Source organism: Eleutherodactylus coqui, chromosome 6 (assembly GCF_035609145.1).
Source record: "Eleutherodactylus coqui strain aEleCoq1 chromosome 6, aEleCoq1.hap1, whole genome shotgun sequence".
NCBI lineage: Eukaryota > Metazoa > Chordata > Amphibia > Anura > Eleutherodactylidae > Eleutherodactylus > Eleutherodactylus coqui.
In genome coordinates this window covers 66,243,149-66,265,166 of record NC_089842.1, presented here as the reverse complement: position 1 = coordinate 66,265,166, position 22,018 = coordinate 66,243,149, and the positions used below count along the sequence as shown (strand labels likewise).

Sequence of the window (22,018 nt, the reverse complement as noted above, 5' to 3'; positions counted from 1 at the left end):
TTTATCAACTCCTTGTTGAGTGAAGAAGCCTTAGCCTGGAAAACCCCACTTTGGGAGCAAGGAGGGTCACAGACAAATGATCTCCAGGTTTACCTAAGCACCATAGAGGAATTCTTGAAGAACCTCATTGGCATTATCAGCAGCCTCCTTGCTACTGCATTTCCATCAAGAATTCCTGACAATAGGCTAAAATACAATCCAATTCTGCACCTTGTCCTTTAAATATGAATGGAACAAGCAGTCACTGATAGCCACATTCTGGGACGACCTGTCAAGAAAAATAAAAGATGAGCTCGCAGATTGTGAACTTCCTACAACCCTCAATGAACTTGCCACTTTGGCCTCCAGACTTGAAATTTGCTGGAGTCTCTACAGGACAGAAGAAAGTCTTGCCTTGCACCCACATTCTCATGATCCCCTCAGCTAAGGCATCCACCTGCTGGTGATGTTTCTATATAGCTAGAGAGAACACGGTTCTCTCCTAAAGAATTCCAAACATGACAAACCGAGAATTTATGTCTTTATTGTGGGCATAAGGAACATTATCTACATTAATGACCCGTGAAGCCAGGAAGCTCCACCACCTAGGACTAGTGGGAGAGACTACCCTAGGTGAGGCCAGAACCTTTCCAAGAGTTGTATTCCCTGTGATCCATGCAGTTTTCCTCTGAGGCTTACTTGGACTGTGGTTTGGATGGAAATTTTATTGACCAGGCAATAGTGACTGACCATAAGATCCCAGAGCTACCCTGAAGGTGGCTATATCTGTCACTTCTGTTGATGGGGGCTCCGGCCAGATGTAATCACTATGTTATGCAGGGGTATATCTTGGGGCTCATGCCTTTAGGTTTATGTAATGCACCTGCAGTCTTTCAAGACTATGTCAATGACATTTTCCATGATTTTTTGTTCTCCATAGTTGTCTATCTGAACAATATGCAGATTTTTTTCTTTGACCTACCTATTGGAAGCATGTTGTAGAAGCTCTCCATAGTTATGCAATACCAGGCTGTACATTAAACTGGAGAAGAGTGTTTTTGAACAGACCTCACTTCCGTTCCAAATTCTGCTCTAGAGGGTATTGTAATGCAGTCTGTTCCAACATTGGTTTTATAGAATCAGAGGGTGTAAAAGAAATCTAGAAAAGTTGCGACACCTGTAGAAATAGCTTGCATTTAATCCGCAATTTGCTTTCTGTGCTGCAGAGCAGCTATCATTGATGTGTTCCCTTAAAAAAAGCCCTTTAGTAAAAATCATAAAGTCAAACTACTGTTGCATTTCAGGTTTAAATTTAATATTTTTTATGCTTTTACTTACTTTTGAGCCTTTGAACCATTTCACATTGTTTTCTGGACTTAAACTCTGTTTATGTCCCAAATAACTGCAAAAACTGCTGCCTATACCTCTGCCTTTCCCAGAATCTTCCTCGTTGCGTATAGCAATGGATTTCCTTATCAATCTGCCACTCTCTTCTGGCTGCTCAGTGGTTTGGCTGCTCAACCTTGTACTGCTTTAACTATAAAGGACTCCACATAAATATATTTCCTCTATTTATTGCTATTTTTGGTGACTAAGATAGGATCATTAAATGTTAAGAGGCTTAATAGCACACAAAAACATACATTTATGTGGGAAAATGTAAAAAAGTTAACCCCAGATATTTTTTGTGTACAAGAAACTCACACAATATTAAAACATACCTTGCGAATAAAACATGCTAGATATCCCACAATTTTTCAATCTCACTTTACAATTAAATCAAGAGGTGTATACAATACAAAATGTATTGAGGATACATGTGAGAGGATGCAATACAAAATGTTGTCGCATTTCAGCTTATCGAAGAGATATCTTTTCAAAATGTAAATTTTGACAAATCCAGAATCGTCTACACCATTATAGGGATTTAAATGGCTCACTTTTTGGAATTGGGGAGTCTCCAGGGAGGGGACATCCTAAAGAAGTGTTTTCTTTTGATAAAATAATTTTATGCTCTACTCCTGTGAGGAGTGCCAGATCAATTTTTTCTGTTCTATTCCTTCTTTGTATAATTCCTGGGTTCGTTGGACATCCATTGTAAAGATCTTGTTGCTCACCAGTGATTCCTCTGGTTGAAGGGAGCGAGCTGGGCTATAACTTTTGGAGGGTCGATTCCTGAGGTGCAGCGGTCTGTCCCCATTAGGGGCTTGGACCACAAGCACCAGGTGAGTCCTCTCCTTTCTATATCTAATTGATATTGAATAATAGCATACCTTGAGCGCTGTTCCTGATTGATATTTATCGAAGTCGGGCAAAAAATTCAGCTACAGCAAATAGAAGCAAGCCTTCTACCTGACTCATAAAGCAATCAAGTGTGGTAATCATGTAGGAATATCACTGAAAATCACACAAAAATGGTACAATGAAAAAAGCTGGGTACTGTGTTAGCCAGTAGAGCAAATGTGATTGTTCCCAGCAAGAGAAACGTGGTTTCTCTTGCTGGAAACAATCATACTAAGATACTTACATGTATCCTCAGTATGTGATGACTCATACTACCCATAGATGTCTATGAAGAGCAGACAGGAAGGGAAAGATGGAGAGAGAGAGAGAGAGAGAGCAGGATGTCTGTGTGAGTCTAACGCAAAATTACAGCTACCGTCTGCAGAGCAGGAAATGTGATAAATGTAACATACAAGCCATATAACGGCCTGAACTATTACTACTTCCCAGAAATACACACATGACAGCTTACTCTGAAAAGTCATATAAAGGTGTCGGTAGACCTTCACAACTGTCAAAAATAATAGCAACATTAAGTATAGGAAAGAAATATAAGCATCTTCAGAAAATTGAGTTCTTGTTTTTATTCTATCACGATTACTGGATGTTAAATACATTAGCAAGAGAACTACAAGAGACATTGTGAATATATATTCATGAAGGGAATGAAGATATGCATACAACATACAGCAGACACAATAATCTTTTAGTAACACTTGTAAGATACTTCAATAAAGGAGCATCTTACCGTCGTTAGATAAAATTGCATGATACAGTCAGTATCTTATGAATTCTATAGAAAGCATTTCTAGACGAAGGAGTAATAGAGTAAAGATAGCATTACATAGTAGCACAACTCATAATGTACATTATATAACATAGGAAAAGCAAATTTGTCAAAGCTGAAGAAGGTTAATGGCATAGGTTCAGGCCTGAGAGGTAAAAAACAGATCTATGCATTCATTTTAATGACCAAAATCTATAGTGGTCCCTCAACTTACAAAAAGTTGTCTCATTCCAAAAATAATTTACCTTCTCATGATTTCTAAACTAATTATACATCCATGCAAAACTTACACTTATTTTATTATTTGACCCCGCGAGTGCATAGGACTTTCACTGATATTGATATTTTCCCATCTAGAAGGTCTGGGAACAAAATGAAAAACATCGAATCTTGTAGAGCAAAAAATTATCTTCCAAATAGAACAAAAATGAAAAAAAATAAAAATGGAGTACATTCCGATTTTCGCCTTTGAAAAAGGGAAAAATTTGCAAAAAAGTGTTTTTTGCCATTTTTGACTCATTGTATCTTAAAAGCTATGCATCCTTTTGGGTCCTTAATGTGAATAATGAGAAACATTTCTATGGAGTACACATTGATAAATTCATAGCTGAGTTGGATTGCATTGATTATGAGTTATTACTGCTTAAAATATGAGTTTTATTTTGCGCGATAGAATTTTTCAGCTACTTTGACATGCAATGGTGGCAGAATGATGATAAGAGTGGCAGTCTGAGAAGCGTAGTTGGATTCAGCACCAAAAGTTCTCCTAGTGGTTGAAGTTTCATTGCTCTAGAGTCATTGGAACTGGCTTGGCAATGGATTGAAATCGCCACTTTTTTCAGGTTGCGTGCTGTAATCACATGACAACCCCCTAGATTAAGACCTGTAGCTCGTGAACCAAAGCACTTTGAAGCCTAATATTCTGGCTATCTTAGTTTAGGGTCAGGGTCTATCTTTGTGCAAAGTTTCATTAAAATCTGAGATGGTCGACTGGGAGCCTTGGTTGAACTGACACGGAATGACCCAAATGCTAATTATAAGTTAAAGAGGCACTAAATTTTCACATAATTTATGCTCATCTAATAACCTATGTGTGACTCATCAATCTTGCAATATACTTTCATAAAGCTTTACTACTGCAAATAAAGTTCTAAGTGGTTGCCATTAGGGGTCTCCTTTCTAGCCCCTATGCAATCCACTGTGTGTTAGTAGGTACTTCACTTCTGTAGATCACTAGGAAGTGGGGGGAGGAGCTATCTTCACAGGCTGTTTCTCTGTAATCTCCAGAATCTCTGCCACTCCTGCTGTTACAGCATGTATGTGTGTGTGTGTGTGTGTGTGTGTGTGTGTGTGTGTGTGTGTGTGTGTGCACAATACTTTGAGTTTACTAACCATTTGGCCAGAATGTCTCTAAATGCTTGAATCATCCTTGGAAAGCAGAGGAGGGAAGAATTTCAGTTACCACCTCCCTGCTGATTGGAGACAGAGCAATGCAGCATGGAAATTGAGGGAAAGGTAGTTCAGGACAGGGAACTACTGGCAGAATGCTAAGCTTCCCACATTCCCTGTGTCGAAAGTGGATTGCACACAGCAGGGCAGCAGAAAAATGAAGAAGACCACCTGGAAATTAGAATTCACATACATGAAACAGGGTATAAAGAGCAGCAAATGAGTGCCTGAGGAAAACCTGTTATATTTTAGAAAACTTGTTAAAGACTTGGGTACACTTTTACATTTTTTTCAAGCTCGCTGCCAGTAGGACCACATAGTTGCCAAGGTAACTGTGTAAGCCAGCACTGCCACCAGATATACACGGAAGAGAAGGACATCAAGGACATATCCAACTTGCAACCATTCCTTGGCTATGTCGCGGTATTCATCTCTTTTTTCTAGATACTGTCGTATGGATGCAATCTCATGGAGGATACTGTCCACCACAATGGAGCTCTCTTTTGTAGGTAGAATTGTTCCTACTGATCTTTCATAATCTTTAGTATTTTCTGTGTTATAGTGGGCCAATTTAGCTGTAAGAAAGAAAAGGATTTCAATCAGAGAAATAATTGGTTAAAACCAATCAGTCTCCACATGCATTTAAATAAAAACATTTTGCATGAAAGGGCAAGAGGGGTTGTAATTGTCATCACCCTTAAAAGGTTATGGAAAACTTTGGGGGTCAACTTTTTTTCACTTAATTACATGTTATTTGAGCTGCTAATAATTTTTGCAATAGAGTTTGATTAAAAAAAGGTTGTACCTTTTTCAGCAGCTTCTACATATCACTATATTTAGATACATCTCAATAGGAGATCTGTATTTTGAGACTGATCAGACAGCTTAGGGCCTATTTACATAGAAAGACGATCGATCAAAAATTGCTCAAATGGCATTTTGAGTGACAGTTTTGAGCGATCATTTTGCATAAGCTCTTAAGTAGCTAATTAGCTACTTAAGAGTTTATTAGCATGTAAATGAAGGCGGCCCCTGTATGCTGGTATCCCTCTGAGCTGATAGCTCTGAGAACAGCAGGAGCGCTGACAGCTGCTTTATTCTTGGAGCTATCGCTGAGAGCTCTGAGTGGGATACCAGCTGAAAGAATAGTATCAGCAATATCCCACTGAGAACTCAACCCACGGCACTGATAAAAGTCATAGCTGACTTTTAGCTTGCTAAAGGTTAGCGATGAACGAATAGTGCACAAACAGACACAACGATTACTGCTCAAAAGATGGCTTTTGAGCGAATTTTGAGTGATAATCGTTGTGTCTAAATGGGCCTTTAGTTTTAGCCCTTATCTCTTCTCTTGCGCTTTTTTTTATCAACTAATAAAGATAGACTTTGTTATGGTCATAAATTAGGTAATAAGAAGGTGTAAGAGAAAAGATAGCAGCGGAAAACTAAGCCTCAGTCCAACTTCACCGACAGATCTCCTTATATTGAATGTTTTCCAACTAATATATATATTTCTACTCATTTTTCTAAAAACATGGTGTTGATGATTGAATTGAATTTTCAATATGACAAGTATCTTGTAAGATCTTTCCAACTCATTTAGGGATAACTATACACTGGAGATGCAACTGTCTATTCTATCACACTTAGCTAATTACCTCTTTCATTTATGCCACGTGTGAATTTACCCTTTCTCTTTCTAAATTCTCTTTCCCTTGTGTGCAATGTATAAACAATATAAAGTGACATCTAGTTTGGCTGTCTGACCACTTTACCAGTTACAGACATTGAACAAGTCTATAGTACTGTACATAATAGAACTTTTTTATTATACTGTACATGAACCTTCTTTCTGGTGTGGTTTTGATTCTTTTTGTCAAGTTTCTGTGACAAGAATATTTCAAAAGAATAATGAATATCACTCTGGTTACATTTTACTAAACTCTTAATACCCTTCCTACAATTTCTCCCCATCAGCTATTCACAAATACTGTTTCTGATTGTACGAAATTATCTTAGGCAAAACTTTAACAAAAAGTATACAAAAAATAAAATTAAATATGAAATAACCAAAAGTATCTTCCCTTTTTATTAACAGTTTTACAGATTCTAAGCCTCCTTTCCAGACTGTGCCCTTCCACTTATGTTGCAGGACGTTAGTATTAATTTAATTTTAGTTTTATGAGCTTTAAATCAGAACTTTGAAGGAGCGATTTTATCTTCTGGAAGATTTACGCCTTAAATTCTATTTTTCCAGATATGAGTCTAAAATTAAAATATATAGAATTGCAAGTTCACTTTACGAGGAGTTGATTTCACACAGAGCATTAGCAGATTATCAAGAGGCAAGGAGCTATGTAAATTAAAGGTCGATCATGCAGCTGCTATGAGGCCCTTAGAGAAAGGGGACCCAGCCTTGATTAGTCCAATCCCCTTTGATATTAGTTGATGAGAATCTGTACAGAACTCCATTCTCCAGAGGACTGCATTGTTGACAAATCAAGGATGGGGAATTGGCTAAAGGCTCCTAGAAAAAGGTATAGAAAGGGGAACAAAAACCAGATTATTTTGTCCTAGGGGCTAAAATCTTGCACCATAAAGGAAGGTTGGAATTTCATATTTGCTATTTTCTTCTCGTCTATGTACGCCACTATCAAGACATACCAACTTAAAGATAAAAAGCAAATAAAATGGTCATCTTACCAGTGCTGCTGTTCTCCATCTGCCTGGACATATTGGAACTGTGAATACAAGATGCTGTAAATTTCTTATTGTTTCGAATACATAGTAAAACTGTAATCTTTTCCAAGACCAACTTCTTTACCCATTCAGGAACATGAGGTTGAAGATCTTGCTTATGTACTAGCCGAACAATAAGTATAGTCTCTGTCAGACTGATAACCAATAGTGCCATACAGACCACAAAGTATACACCTACAAGCAGAAGTAGAAAAGAGGTGATAGAAAGGCAATGTATCACAATTCGTACGGAAATATAACACATATGGAACAATCATTTATAGCTGGTTTATTGTTACAATGTGTGAAAGCTTGTATACCAGCAGAGAACTTAAACAGGATTCTATTGAAATGAGCAGAGAAGGTTGTTGTATCAAGTTTATATGCCTTTATGAAATGTGGTCTCTACATTGGGAGAGGGGGTATTTCAAAAAATTATCCTGTGCAAACTTTCTGACATTGCTTTTCTAACAAGCAGCACACCTGCTGTCTTGTATAGCGGAAATTTTAGTAGCGCTACAGCTGTTCCTTGGAGCAGGCCCGTGCTTGAGTGTTGTGTTCATCTTACTGAATTTATCCTTGTAAAATTTATGACATTGCTTTTAAAATAAGCAGCACACCTGCCGTCCTTGTTGGTGCAATTTATGATCTAGGAGACACTATGTGGGCCCTCTTTTGTTTTCAGTGACACCCGTGTGCAATGATTGACCCCATACACCATTGTACACTATTTTGACCAACGTTTGGGAGGAGCACGATTCTCCCCAGATCTGTGGCTGTATTCCCATGCAATTTGGGGGAATTTGACTGCATTGGGGACCTTCTGGAAGGTAAATTAGTGAACCGATTTTTACTCCCTTTGACATTAATGAGAGTCGGAATCGACCATCCCAATTTACATTGATTTTCATGAAACTGGTCTGATATTGACACAAATCACTTATCGCTACTGACCAGTAAAACATGTCAGAAAGAGGGGAGGTAAAATTATGTTTCTAATTTGCTAGGTAGAACAGTGCAGCAATAGCTGAAAAGATTTTTTTGGTACTCTTTGTGAGATATAAGTAGTTTCTTTTTTTCAGGGAAAATACTACTGATGACCTATCCTCAGGACCCCAACCGATCAGCTAATTGTGCACCTGCTGACAGTGCTGCAATTACGCAGGGGTCAGAGCAGAAGCAGCATAAGTCTCTGCTCCTACCCCTGTGTAGTGGCCAGTGCTGGTAACTTCAGGTTGCGCTTGCAGTTACACAGGGGTTGGAGCAGAGACTTGCACTGCTTCCATTCTGACCCCTGTGTAATTGTGCTGTCAGTGGGCGCACAATCAGCTGTTTGGTCAGGGTTCCAATTGTCGGACCCCATTCGATCAACGAGCGATATTTATAACCCAGATCTATGCAGACTTCAGCAACATCATATTCCTTATATCCTGTTTTGATATTAGTTCTCCAATGATTTAGGTTCCTGTTGAACTGCGTGATCAGGGAAATGCATTGAACAACTATATTAGAGAAAGGACAACTATATTAGAGAAACATAACCAATGCATCAGAGAAAATGAAGCAAATACAGCCTTATCTTTGGAGTCCTGTACTTAGAGGCTGGGTATATTGAGTCTGTATCCTGACCCAGCAATTGATATTGGTAGCCTAGAACTCCTAAGTTATTTTGAGTGAGGCTTCTGTCTCTAATTTTCTGAGATTTTCCAGTTTAATACAATATATCTGGGGGTCAATGATATAATACTAATATGACTGTTCTATCCAAATAATTTAAACAGACTAGTGGCATAAAGCCTGGTCTTATTCTTACAAGAGGGACGCTGACCCACCATCTTCTATTTGAATTGTCCTCTGTATGTATGAAAAGGCAGATAGACTTACTTGGCTAATAGATACAGTCTGTTTCTCTGGAGTAACAATTATCCCTGCAATAGGGGGATTGGTCCCTACTAGAGATGAGCGAACATGTCCGTTACGGACACATCCGCACCCGGACACCGGCTTTGCCGAACACTGCAGTGTTCGCGCGTAAAGGTCCGGGTGCCGCCGGGGGGCGGGGAGATGCGCGGCGGCGCGGGCGGCAGTAGCAGGGAACAGGGGGGAGCCCTCTCTCTCTCCCTCTCCCCCCCACTCCCCGCGGCCCCCGAACTTTTTCGCCCGAACACTGAAGTGTTCGCAAAGTTCGGTGTTCGGGCGAAAAAGGGGCGGGGCCGAACGTGTTCGCTCATCTCTAGTCCCTACAAATGCACATATAGGGATAATCTACTCTTAGTATATATGTGTTTGTTCTTAGTCCTGGAGTTTTAACAATTTATTATTAAAAGTTATGTTTTAAATATAAGAGATTTGTGTTTCTGTAAAAGGAATTTTGGGCTACTTTAGATCTTTCTGCCATGGTGAATTGTGGGTAATTTAGGAATACTATTTAACCTGGCCTTGCACTTAGCAAATTGCTGTTTATTTCAGTCTCCTTCTGACTGTGGTGAAAGTTAGAGGTTGGTGCTGGATCTCCTTTTTTGCTGATTCTTCACTAAGCTAAGTACTGAAGATACTATTGTTGATATCCTGTTCTCTATGTTTTTCTCCTCTCCCATGTATAGTCTGCTAGTGGCCTAGGTACGTGGTCAGGTTCGCCCTTGTTAAGGCGGGTTATTTACATATAGGCAGGTCCCTTTCCTGGGTAAAGGGTTTATAGGGACAGTGTTTCCCTGGTATATTTTCTTTATTACTTACCACTGTTTTGTGTGCAGTTGCAGTATGTTTGCTCACAGCCCGTGAATCTTTCAGGTTTTCGGATCAAGGCCGTGCTGATTTGACACAACGGTAATTTGCTCCAGAGTTGTTATATTGTGGGGAATACAAGTTTTTATTAAAGCAGACGTGTCCAGAGAGGTGACAGATCCTTTTTAAAGCAGTACTTGTCAAGAATGCAGAATTGCATATCTATCTAGATGCCATCAGCTGCATTTTTCTATTTTAAAATCAAATTGGAAGATGTAATAATTTTGGCTTCTCCTAGATCAACTGTGATGTCAAAAGGTTAACTCTCTTGGATATACCTACTTATTCAAACCAAGTACCTTGATATTCATTGTATATAAAGCAGGTATTGGTATTCTGCTGAACCTACTCTTAATTTATTTTGCTTCAACAGCAGATGTTCATTTTTTCTTTCTTCTCCTTAATGTGCTCTTCTTCATTACATCTGTTTTCCTTTTATTACCTCATAGACATTGATGTATCTGTTCAGATCATTAATTTTTATTGTGCTTCGACATCTCAATAATATTCAGACATAATTTTACCATTTGATTGTTCTGTACTGATATCGTTTTTGGCTGCAATAAAATCACAAAAGCCTTGGAAACATAATTAGACTTAGGGACACAATGGACCATGGTAGCTCAAGGAGAGAAACCGGGGCATTCACTAAAAAGTTTTAAGATTTGTTGCATTATAAAAGGATTCATTATCAAACGATAAAATAGACGAGTTACATTTAGTTGCGAAACAGAATATCATAAGTTACCTATCAATGGGGTCCCAATGGCTGTAGCTGGCAATGTGTCAGATACAATGATGAGAAACACAGAGTAGCCTAGAAGGAGAGTGATCTTGAAAGAGACCCTTTCACCACTATCAGGAGGAAGATAGAACCCAATTATATCCATGACCATAAGAAACATACTAGGGAGAAGTAGATTTACAGCATAAAAGAGGGGTCTTCTTTTGATAACAATCTGTGAAGAAAGAATGTTATATAAAACATTATTCTAATAAGTAGTCTAACGAAGTCATTGTTTTATACAGTAGGTTAATCAAATACTTTCAAATATTCTCTATTTATATATAAAGAAAACTAAGTATAGAGTGCGGTGAAATGGCTAGAAGTGAGGGTCCCCATAACATTTTATTTAATCAGGCTGTATTGTGGTACTAGGTTTTACCACCCAGAACAGGTAAGCCTAGTCTTTGTTTGCACCTTCACACCCTTTCCATCATTCTTTGGTCAATTTTGGTTGCCTTATTTGCTAATATTACAGTTCCTCTGATGAGACTAGATCTGTACAAGTTCTAGACATTAAATTTCAAAGTGGATGGGATTCTGGGTCATATTTAAATATAAAAGGCTTCCCCTACCTAAAAAACCATATTGGCATAGCATTCTGGCCACAAGAAGAAGGGGGAGAAAGCCTACTTACGAACTCTACAATGCCTAGTCTCATAAGTGAATGGGCAACATAGAAACAGAAAGAGGACGGAGAGCAAATAGCAATGCAGCACTTGCAACAGGATTAGCATTTCTCCCTAGTTCTGTAAAACAGCTGTGATTTTAACAACTGCTTTGGCCAAACTGGGGAGAACCAGTTGGATCCCACTCCTGGAAGGAGCTAACCAGGACTGGTTCCCCTCTCTCCAAGGGTCTCATAGCAGCCTCATGGTCTGCTTCTATGGATTGCATGCTCTTGAGATAATTGTATTATGCTTAGCAATTTGCTTTCTGTACATGACCTGCATAGCAATATGGAGAATTAGAGATACTAGCTGGCCAACTTCTTGAACCAAGTTCTACCATGATTAAAGCATAAGCAAGTTGTGTTATTTGCTCAAATGTTTCAATTAATAGGTTTCTGTTAAGTAATGTGTTAAAAAAATGTAAAGACTAAAAAGGTGTAAGAATTCTGATTAGAAGCTGGGATACAGTTGCATCATTAGCCCTACAATTGTGGATTCATTCTGTAGTTGACAACCACTTGTCCTATTAGTATTAAACCATTATGTTTGGTAGGGAATGTGCTCTGTATGTTGGCTACCAGGAAAGGTGCATACAAGCCAACCAGCCTTGCTATGGTATCAAACTATATCTTTGCCTTGGGTGACCAAGAATCTATATATGGCTCAATTACAAATGAAGAAATACTGTAATGTTAACCAAAACTCACATGGAATTCCATTTCTGCATAGCTGTTCTCATTTTTCTCAAACATCCTGTACTGTGGCAACACGTAGAGCAGTTCCCACTCCCCTTCTTTCATGAAAACGCTCTTGTCTTGCTTTACTTCTTCTGGTGATCTCCATAAAGACACATTGATGTCCTGAACTAGACAAAAAATGACAATGTGTTAACAATCTCTATAGCAGTAAATCTCAATGTACAACTGTTTCTCAGTAGGAGAACATTCAGAATATTTTGAGCTTGTAGACCTTCGACTGTCATTCAATGCACTTTTCTGCTGATACGTGGGTAGTTGTAAATTATGGCATTTGAAAGCAAAATCATTCTTAACAAGAAGCTTTTCTTTTGCAATATTCAGGACGTAATTGTATCATAAATGTTTAATAAATCTGATTTAGCTGCTTGAAATTCATATTTAAAAGTCCTGTGTTCTATACAATAACATCAGTTAGACTATAAAAAACCAACAAGCTTTCAACATTTTTTTTATTTATTCTGAATTTCACTTCCATCATCCATCATGCCTAACACTAAGGATAGTTTTGCATGTGTATTTCCAAGGTAGAAATCAGAAACTGATATTATTATTTCTTCTGCGGGTGTCTTTCAATGCGACTAATCCCCAGATTTTCCATATACTGTAGAATTCATGGAAGTAAGTAGTATGCTACTTAATTGCACGGTTGATTTTTATTTTCTACTATGCAGACAAAAATCATGTGGAAATTTATCATAGCAATAAATAGTGTTGCAGAAACCCCATTTGCATACATGAGATGCATATTGTCATTGGAACTGACATTGACTTTGTTGAAAAATATTTGGATTTTTTTTTGTCAGATGTGACATGTGTACATGGACCCTTAAATTTCATAGATGTTCTATGTCTGCAGATTGATATATAGTACCTATAATTGACCTGTGAAGGTATTCTTCGGTATCACTTTAAGAGAACTGATTACTTCTTATGATATATATTTTTAGTAAATATATGTATTCTTCATAAAATAATATTTCTGGAGCATTTTTTCTTACAGTTCTGCATTGTGTCATTATGCATTTGTGTCATGCAAATACATGAATCAATTGACATTACCATTCCACCTGTCAATTTGGTATGTCAATAAACAATGACACTTCAATCAGTGGCAACATTTTCAGGGGATGGTTCCATGTAGGGGGTCGTCATGTGCAGCTGAGAATACCACTGTGATGTAGGTTGCTAATGACATTACAGTCTGCTTAAAACCATTCAGCCATTAACAAAGAACCCTTAATTTATTAACAAGCTGTAAGAACCTACATCATGGCAGAGTTTTCAACACAATCGCTGACATAATCGATCCACGTGACAATCACAACATGGGACCATACCTTTGGATTGTGTAGGGACTGTTAGGGACAGCAAGTGTGGACCCACCAAGTCAACCTACCGGTATGGCTTGGGCTAGTCCCAGAATGGTTGTCAGCTGATCCCTGGTTGTCAGAGGCACTGGTACAAGATGATGTGAAACAGACCGACCTATGAGCAATGACAGATGGGAAATATTGCCCTTTGCCAGGCAGGGAGATGGGGGAACCCCTGCCTAAAAGTAGGGTAAATGTCCCCACAAGGACAGCTCCACGGTCTTCCTCTTAGGTCTGACTATCCCTGATAGGACAAAGACCACACCACTGTACACACCAATAAGACAGGGCAGGACCGGAATAGTGCATTGACAGGAAGACAATGGACAACTGCACAGGGACAAGGCAAAAGATAAATAACAAGAACAGAGACAGGAACTGGACAATGACAGGGGAGCAGTAAACAAACGAATACAGAAACACATACAAGGTAAGCGCAGACAAAATAGTCAGAGACAAAGCCTGTGCTTGGTGTCTGAGGCATACACACACCAACATCAGGCAATGAGTGAGGAGTCCCAACTCAGCTAAATAGGTAGGTAATTGCCCAAGCCCTACAGCTGGGGGGCGCTGGAGAATGTAACCCATGCAGTGCTGGCGAGAAGTATGCAGCAGTTTAAGTTACAGAGAAAGAAGGGTGACGCCCACGTCTGCCAGAAATAGCAGAAGGAAGGCAATGAATGGTGGCCACTTGTAAATAGAGATTGGGAAAACCACTGAAGTAACAGTACTGGATTGATAGAGGAAAGAAGTGGTGAGTAGTGTATATTTTATGTTTTATAACATTTTCAAGTGTTTTTTGTTTTTTTCATTTCTTGGATATCCTGATAATTACTCAGCAATTTGGAAAGGGACTTATTTGTAGTGTAGTCTATCTGTAATGTTATTCTCTATTATTTAGCATCTTACATCCATTAAGTCTGTTATCAGCCTAAAAAGAAATTAATGTATTCTATCAGCAAATAAATGATGATTGGTTTGCATTAAAATACAGAATGATTCAAAAAATATGAGAAAAATAATGAGTCTCATGTATAAATGCCAGGGTAGAGAAACACTTGAGGTGTTGTCCATAACAACCAATCATAGCTCAGCTTTTCTTTTTCAAAGTCTGAAAATGAAAGTAGTGATCTGATTGGTTGCTCTGGGCAACATGTACTATAAATGAGGTTCATCTTGTTTAGCATTTTAACCATCTAAACCCTTGAAAGCATATGCATATATGTATATAATTCAATGGCTAACAAAATGCCCAGCTTCTACTTTGTACCCCAGTGTACTGTGGTGCTGGCAGTGTGCACCCAATCAGCTTATAGGCTGGGGTCCAGAGTGGTGGACCTCAGCCCCTCAATATTGATTACCTATCCTGAGGACAGGTCATCAATAGTATTTTTCAGGAAAATCCCTTTAACTCAAATTAAAGTATTAACGGCCACTTGTCTATGAGTGACTGAGTGAGTTACATGCTCTGCCCTGATCACATGACAGTAAGGTCATCACAGGTCCTTTATCAAGTTAGTGAGTTACATGTACCACCCCTGATCACATGATGGTCACGTCATCACAGGTCCTTCATTCCAGCTGCGATTTCACCTCAGTGAGCAGCTGAATCACTGGAGCTCTGAGCTCCAACCCTGATCACATGACGATGACGTCATCACAGGTCCCTGGATATTTTGATTGACTCCAACCGTCATCACAGGTCCTTCAGTGAGTTACATGAGATGATGTAATTCACTATATTATATTATACTTTGCTTTTTCTATCCAGTTATTGTCAGGTAGAGTCTGGGAATAGTCTTGTATGGTTTTAATTTATGCATTTCTGTAACAAATTTATGTGACACTGATCTATATTGACTTGTGGTGTGCAGTGGTTATGAAGGGTGCAGAAGGGACCATGCCCTAATAAATATGGCACTTGGGAAGTAATGGCATGTGGTCTCAACCACCGTGAGAATGCAAGGGTGTCAACACATCATATGGACCTGTGGCTAGGCTATTATAGCAGTAGTTTCCTGCCAAGACAAGTTGAAGTTGATGACAAGTGCATGTGCAGTTGACAAGACAGTAAGAAAGTTGTGACAGAAGTGTGATGTAGAAAACCCCAAAAGGGTTATTTGGTGCCAAAACCATTGTCAGGCGACAAAGGCAACAGCCCTTACTATAAGGACCTTTTCCTCAGATGAGTGGTACAATAGACTGGGTCAGACAGAAGGCTCAAAATGGGTTGTATGTGACAGCTGAGAGGCCACATTTGTCAGGATTGGGACTGTGGCTACAGACAACATTTCAGACAGTGGGCACAGAAAGAGGCCACTGACCAGGCACCAAATAAATGAATGGACTTGGAGAGGGATGAAGTGGATGAAAGAGGCCTTGTACTTCTTCTCTGTGTGGGACGGTAAAGTTTGGTTTTGCTTAGTTGCTTCACTATAGAAAGTTAAAAGTGAACTGTCTTTGTCTCTTATGTTTCATTGCTCTGTGATTATCCACAAGTTCCTGTCATGTTGGTATATGGGCCCTCAGGTATCTTAGGAGCCATAGTCAGTACTGAGTATGGGGGGCCTACCAGATGGGGAACCACCACCTGGACATCAGGAGCCTCCTAAATTGGGTCCAGGCACTTTAAAGGATCAGGGGGAGCACTGACTGAAACCAAGTTCCTCATAGCCTCCTCTAGCTGGCTGGATCCATGATGTTGTCGCTGATATTATGCCCGGTCACAGAGCTGCAATATGGTAAACAGTGGCTTTCTCACCAGACATGCCATGCTGTTAACCTTTCTTAACATTAAACAAGAATATGAAAAGAGTAACCCTCATTCAAGGAGTGAATGAAGTTCAAATCCTAGACTAAGTTCGTATTTTATAATCCTTATTCAAGTTCAGAAAGTCCTTGCAAAATCTTGGTCAGGTAAGTCAAAAGCAGATGCTTTAACTCGAGCACTGTGTGCATCTGCGCCCTTCAATGTGACGAAAACCAGGCCAATCAGGACTTGAACAACACATTACAATGGAACAAACTCTTAACCATCAGAGGTCACTATCAACCTGCAAAAACACTTACATACATTTTTCCCCGCAATGAAATTGAGACAGTCAAACAAAACAGCAGAAACTGAAAATACGAGTGGAATAACGGGACCCCAGTTACATCGGCACCTTACAGATCTATGGTTTTATAAATTGAGACCAAAGCCCTTTTTAAGTAAAGATACAGAACATACTTGTATGTAGCCAGCTGGTGAACGTCAATGAGCAATTCTGTAAATCAAATGGGAAGTTGTAGATATTGAGGCTGCAGGCTGTCACCACTTGGATAGGCTTGTAATTCTGAACCGTGCCGTTATGGTTGACGTAGACGTAGGGAATATCTGGGGACTTTCCAACGTCGACACTGAGTGACATAAAATAATTTTCTTTCTTAAAAAGATTACTTAAAATTCTTCAGTTCACGCAATATAGATAAAGCTTCTATTCATATGTGTCATTGCGGTGTACAAAAACCTGCAACATGGCATTTAATGTAAAATATATCAGAACCTTATTGCGTACTCTATATGTTCTATGTTACAATTTATTCGATAGACCACGTGATCTTGGAAACTGCGCCTTTTGTACAATTTGGCAAGTAACTACTAGTGCTGAGAGAGCAGAGTTCATCTTCAGCTTTCTCTTTGCACTTTGGACTAACCATGTTGAACTTTTTTTCAGAATTACTACTCTATTGGACATTTTAATGCTTTGTCAGTTCGCACTCAATCATTAACAGTATGCTGAGGGACAAGGGGTATATAAAATAAAAAAATGTTCCACCACAAGCCCCTGATTTGCTTGCTTGTTCAGACTAAAAGACAGTCGATATACAAAGCTATCTGATATACTTGTATGTCATGTACATTTTAGCTTACTCTACATTTGAGCTCAACAGTAAGCTTATTCAATGTATTAAAATAATCTCTGAAAATGAGGAAGATGAAAGCCATGCAGGCTACAGACATTGACATGTCGCAAAGATTTTTGGTTCGAAGACTTGGTCTCTATGGATGAGTTTTAAATATGGTGTTCCCTAGACTTGGGCTTTCCTACGCTCATTGACAGCCCTGATTTCAGTGGTCTCATACACTACTCACCTTTTTTTCTAGTTTGCTTTTCTCTCTCTTCGACTTTTGACTCCCCCTTTTCCATGATGTGCCCCAGTTCCCAATTGTGTCCAATTGAGTTTAATGATTTGTTTATGGCCTGGATTCACAAGACAGCTTTCACAATACACACTATACAGTCTCCTGCTCCCTCCACTATTACCTATTCCTATTTTTGATATACAGTACCAGAGATTTTGCTTCTGATATGTTATGTACAATTTTATTGTGTTTGGGCGTTTCAAACCACACTTGATGTTCTTATTCTTTATAATGCTTAGTATTATTAATTTCAATCAAAGCTGTTTTTTCAAAAGGGATTCTACAAACGAGTCCTGCGCCAAACGAACATTCAGCACACCAGAGCTATTTGTTTGTCTAGTGACTGCCAGGGTACGCAAATAGTGCTACTATGCCGGCACAGCACACCAAGCCAGTCATGGTGAGAAAAAACACCCATCTGTGCGGAATGTATTTAAGCAAGAAGGTTTTTAGATGCAAAGGAAACAATTCAAAAAAGTTGCTATTTCTTTTGCAATACTACATACAACCTGTATACAGTTGTGGCGCTGTTTCTGGAAGACAGCAGCCATTTTTTTACTCCTGGACAATCCACTCAAATGGGTTATCCCAAGAAAAACATTTATGACCTATCCAGAGGCATAATTTGAAGTTTCTGGGTCCTGATGAAAAATCTGTAACAGGGCCCCCAACTATAATGCTTTATTCATAGTACTGAGCTCCCTATATGGATAAGAGAGGCCTTATGGGTACCCTAAGGCTTCTGGGCCCAGGTGCAACCGCATCCCCTATAGTTACGCCTCTATCCATGATCACAATGAGCAGGAGGTTCGGCAGGTTCGGTCAGTTTTCAGTCAGTCCCATAGACACTCATTCTAGCAATCGAGGGGTCCCAGTGGTGGAGCCCCCCTTGACCATATACTTGCTACCTGAAAAAGTGATAAATCTATTTCATGGGATAACCCCCTTTAAGCAATTGTGCAACTTGAAAGAAACAATATGAAAAGCAGATATAAAGTTACCTACAATTCATTGATCAGAATATCAGGAACCCAGATCTTCTCAGTAGGGATGGAAATTTGAGACACATCTTCATACTCCATTGGTTCCCAGGTAAGAAATTCATCATCCCAAAACTATTTAAAAATTTAATAGAAAAGCCGTTGAGTAAATTGTATAATCACTACTGAAAGGATTATCACTGAATAAATAAAAAGTATAAATGTATAAGGGCACATCTGTTCTAAGCCTTCGACACAGAATTGCCAGAAAATCCCAAACAAAACAACAACACACGATGAGCATTTTACCGGACAAACTAGCATATTGGAAAGCTGGAAGCTGGATGGATCCCATTGTAGACAATGGGCTCCGTTCACCGCTGTTCGGGTCTGGCATGTACCAGATCTGTCGATTCCGGTATTTTTGTTGTTTGGCTCCAAGAACGGAGCCAAACAATTAAAATGTCATCGGAGCTCTGTTGACATTATAGTTGAACATACAATTAGTTATAAGGTGGATAGTTTAATACTCATATAATAAATAGTTAGCACTTTTGGAATGATGTAGATATAGCTCTTTCATGTGACATAATCTGACATATTATCATAATACATTGTGTCAGATACAGTACTGTACAAAATTTTAGGCAGGAGTGGAAAAAATGCTGCAAGTTAAGAATGTTTTAAAAGAATAGAAGGCATCTGATTGGCTCCCGATTTATTCTGCTGCAGGACATCAATCATACTGTATGTCATGCATCAGCATGGGAAACCCCGCCCACAAAATGGCGCTACCCACAGATGCAACAAGCACTTTCATTTTCGGTTTTACTATAAATGTGAGTACATGTTTAATGTTATTTATGTATCATATGGCTTGAGAAAGGTGTCACTTGGACACCGAAACGCGTTGCCTGTACAATACGTTATCCACAACCGGTGGATTGATTAATAAAAACCTTGGATTCATCCAGTACACCGGCGTGTACCGTCATCTGTGATTGGAGTATACACTTCAAGGAGGGGGTTTCAGGTTCCACACACCCCCTCCTTCCCAGTAAGTGTCCTTCCTAAACTACCACCTGCCTTTGCGCTGAATCGCCAAAGGAAAAGTGTTCTTTATACAATGTTAAGTACCCTGTAGCGCGGTGACATACCTTTTTTCTAATAATATTGTAAAACATACTGTAAAGCCATTGTCATTAAGAACTATCATCAGCTTAAAGAAGAACAAGAAGTCCTGGAAGTGATGATATGGCCCCACAGAGCCCTGATCTCAACAGCAAGTCTTTCTGGGATTACATGAAGAGACAGAAGGATCTGAGCAAGCCAAGATCCACAGAAGATCTGTGATTAGTTCTCCAAGATGTTTCCTTCAAAAACTGCATGCAAGTAAGTGTACCTAGTAGAATTGATGCTGTTTTGAAGACAAATGATGATCACACCAAATAATAATTTGATTTAGATTTCTCTTTTGTTCATTCACTTTGTATTTTGTTAATTGACAAAATAATTTATTAACACGTCTATTTTACATGAATTATTACTTGGCAGCATTTTTATACAGTATCTGTGCAGGCCATTGAATAAACAGATTTGTAAAGGCAAGATAGCATTCATTTAAGAGACTTATAGTGGGAATTTAATAAGCCTTATACTTATTTTAAAAAATGCTAACTTTAAACTTTTTCACGCCACTCTTTCCTCTTTTCCCAAAAAGTGGCCACGTCTTCATGGAAGGGAGCGGGTTCAGCCACAACTAAACAAATTTACTGGAATTTCCAATAGAAACTGGCATAAATGATAGCACTAATCTACACCAATAAGTAGTTGTCGTAAATCTGATGCTTTAGTTCAGAGACATCACAAATTTATTAAGAGACATGATCGTCTTCATTTGTCACATCTGACTCCTGCAGGCACATTACTAAGACTGGAGTATGAAATGTGCCCCTATGTGCTAATAGTGTGAATATGCAGATAAGAACCATTAAAGCAAATCTGTTGCTCAGTTTCAAAAGAGGAACATCTTAAGAGTTAGGGGAAATGAAGGATTTAAGTTACAAACAGATGCTTTCACTAACAAAATGGTGTACTTGAAAGGTAAGTACCTGGGGATCACATACTGAGGCAGGTGATGGTTAGAAGGATAATTAGATAATCGCTGCCTTATTATATGATTTTCTATGCTTCTATTATATACATATTTTGATGAATTAGAGTTTGGTTGTTACCTGTCTATACCATATGTATGTTGTTAGGACTTGATTCTTCTCATCCTGATAATACATAAAAGGGATTAATAATCAACATAGCGTTATATTGTCATATATTAAAGAATATCCTAATATCATATATAATATACAGTAGACGGAAATGTAAAATACTATTAGAGATGAGCGAGCACCAAAATGCTCGGGTGCTCGTTACTCGGGACGAAATTTTCGCGATGCTCGAGGGTTCGTTTCGAGTAACGAACCCCATTGAAGTCAATGGGCGACCCGAGCATTTTTGTATATCGCCGATGCTCGCTAAGGTTTCCATTTGTGAAAATCTGGGCAATTCAAGAAAGTGATGGGAACGACACAGCAACTGATAGGGCAGGCGAGGGGCTACATGTTGGGCTGCATCTCAAGTTCCCAGGTCCCACTATTAAGCCACAATAGCGGCAAGAGTGGGCCCCCCCTCCCAACAATTTTTACTTCTGAATAGCCCTCATTAGGAATGCATACCTTAGCTAAGCACCACACTACCTCCAACAAAGCACAATCACTGCCTGCATGACACTCCGCTGCCACTTCTCCTGGGTTACATGCTGCCCAACCCCCCCCCCCCCTGCACGACCCAGTGTCCACAGCGCACACCAAATTGTCCCTGCGCAGCCTTCAGCTGCACTCATGCCACACCACCCTCATGTCTATTTATAAGTGCGTCTGCCATGAGGAGGAACCGCAGGCACACACTGCAGAGGGTTGGCACGGCTAGGCAGCGACCCTCTTTAAAAGGGGCGGGGCGAAAGCCCACAAGGCTGTACAGAAGCAATGAGAAATAGAATCCTGTGCCACCGCCATCAGGAGCTTGAACACGTGGGCATAGCAATGGGGAACCTATGTGCCACACACTATTCATTCTGTCAAGGTGTCTGCATGCCCCAGTCAGACCGCGTTTTTTTATAAATAGTCACAGGCAGGTACAACTCCGCAATGGGAATTCCGTGTGCACCCACAGCATGGGTGGCTCCCTGGAAC

General features: G+C 39.4%; 1 protein-coding gene across 1 annotated transcript in view; it reads right to left on the bottom strand.

Annotated features, from left to right (window-relative positions):
* Nucleotides 1-4,789: 4,789 nt before the first annotated feature.
* The window catches only part of HTR3A (5-hydroxytryptamine receptor 3A), a 33,097-nt gene continuing 15,868 nt past the window's right edge, over nt 4,790-22,018 (bottom strand). Inside the window, exons 6-12 of the mRNA XM_066609353.1 lie at nt 21,005-21,049; nt 18,796-18,905; nt 16,834-17,003; nt 12,184-12,341; nt 10,770-10,980; nt 7,202-7,432; nt 4,790-5,073 (exon numbers count right to left, since the gene is read on the bottom strand). Of these exons, the coding sequence (XP_066465450.1) occupies nt 4,790-5,073; nt 7,202-7,432; nt 10,770-10,980; nt 12,184-12,341; nt 16,834-17,003; nt 18,796-18,905; nt 21,005-21,049 (1,209 nt within the window). The remainder of the gene's footprint in view (nt 5,074-7,201; nt 7,433-10,769; nt 10,981-12,183; nt 12,342-16,833; nt 17,004-18,795; nt 18,906-21,004; nt 21,050-22,018) is intronic.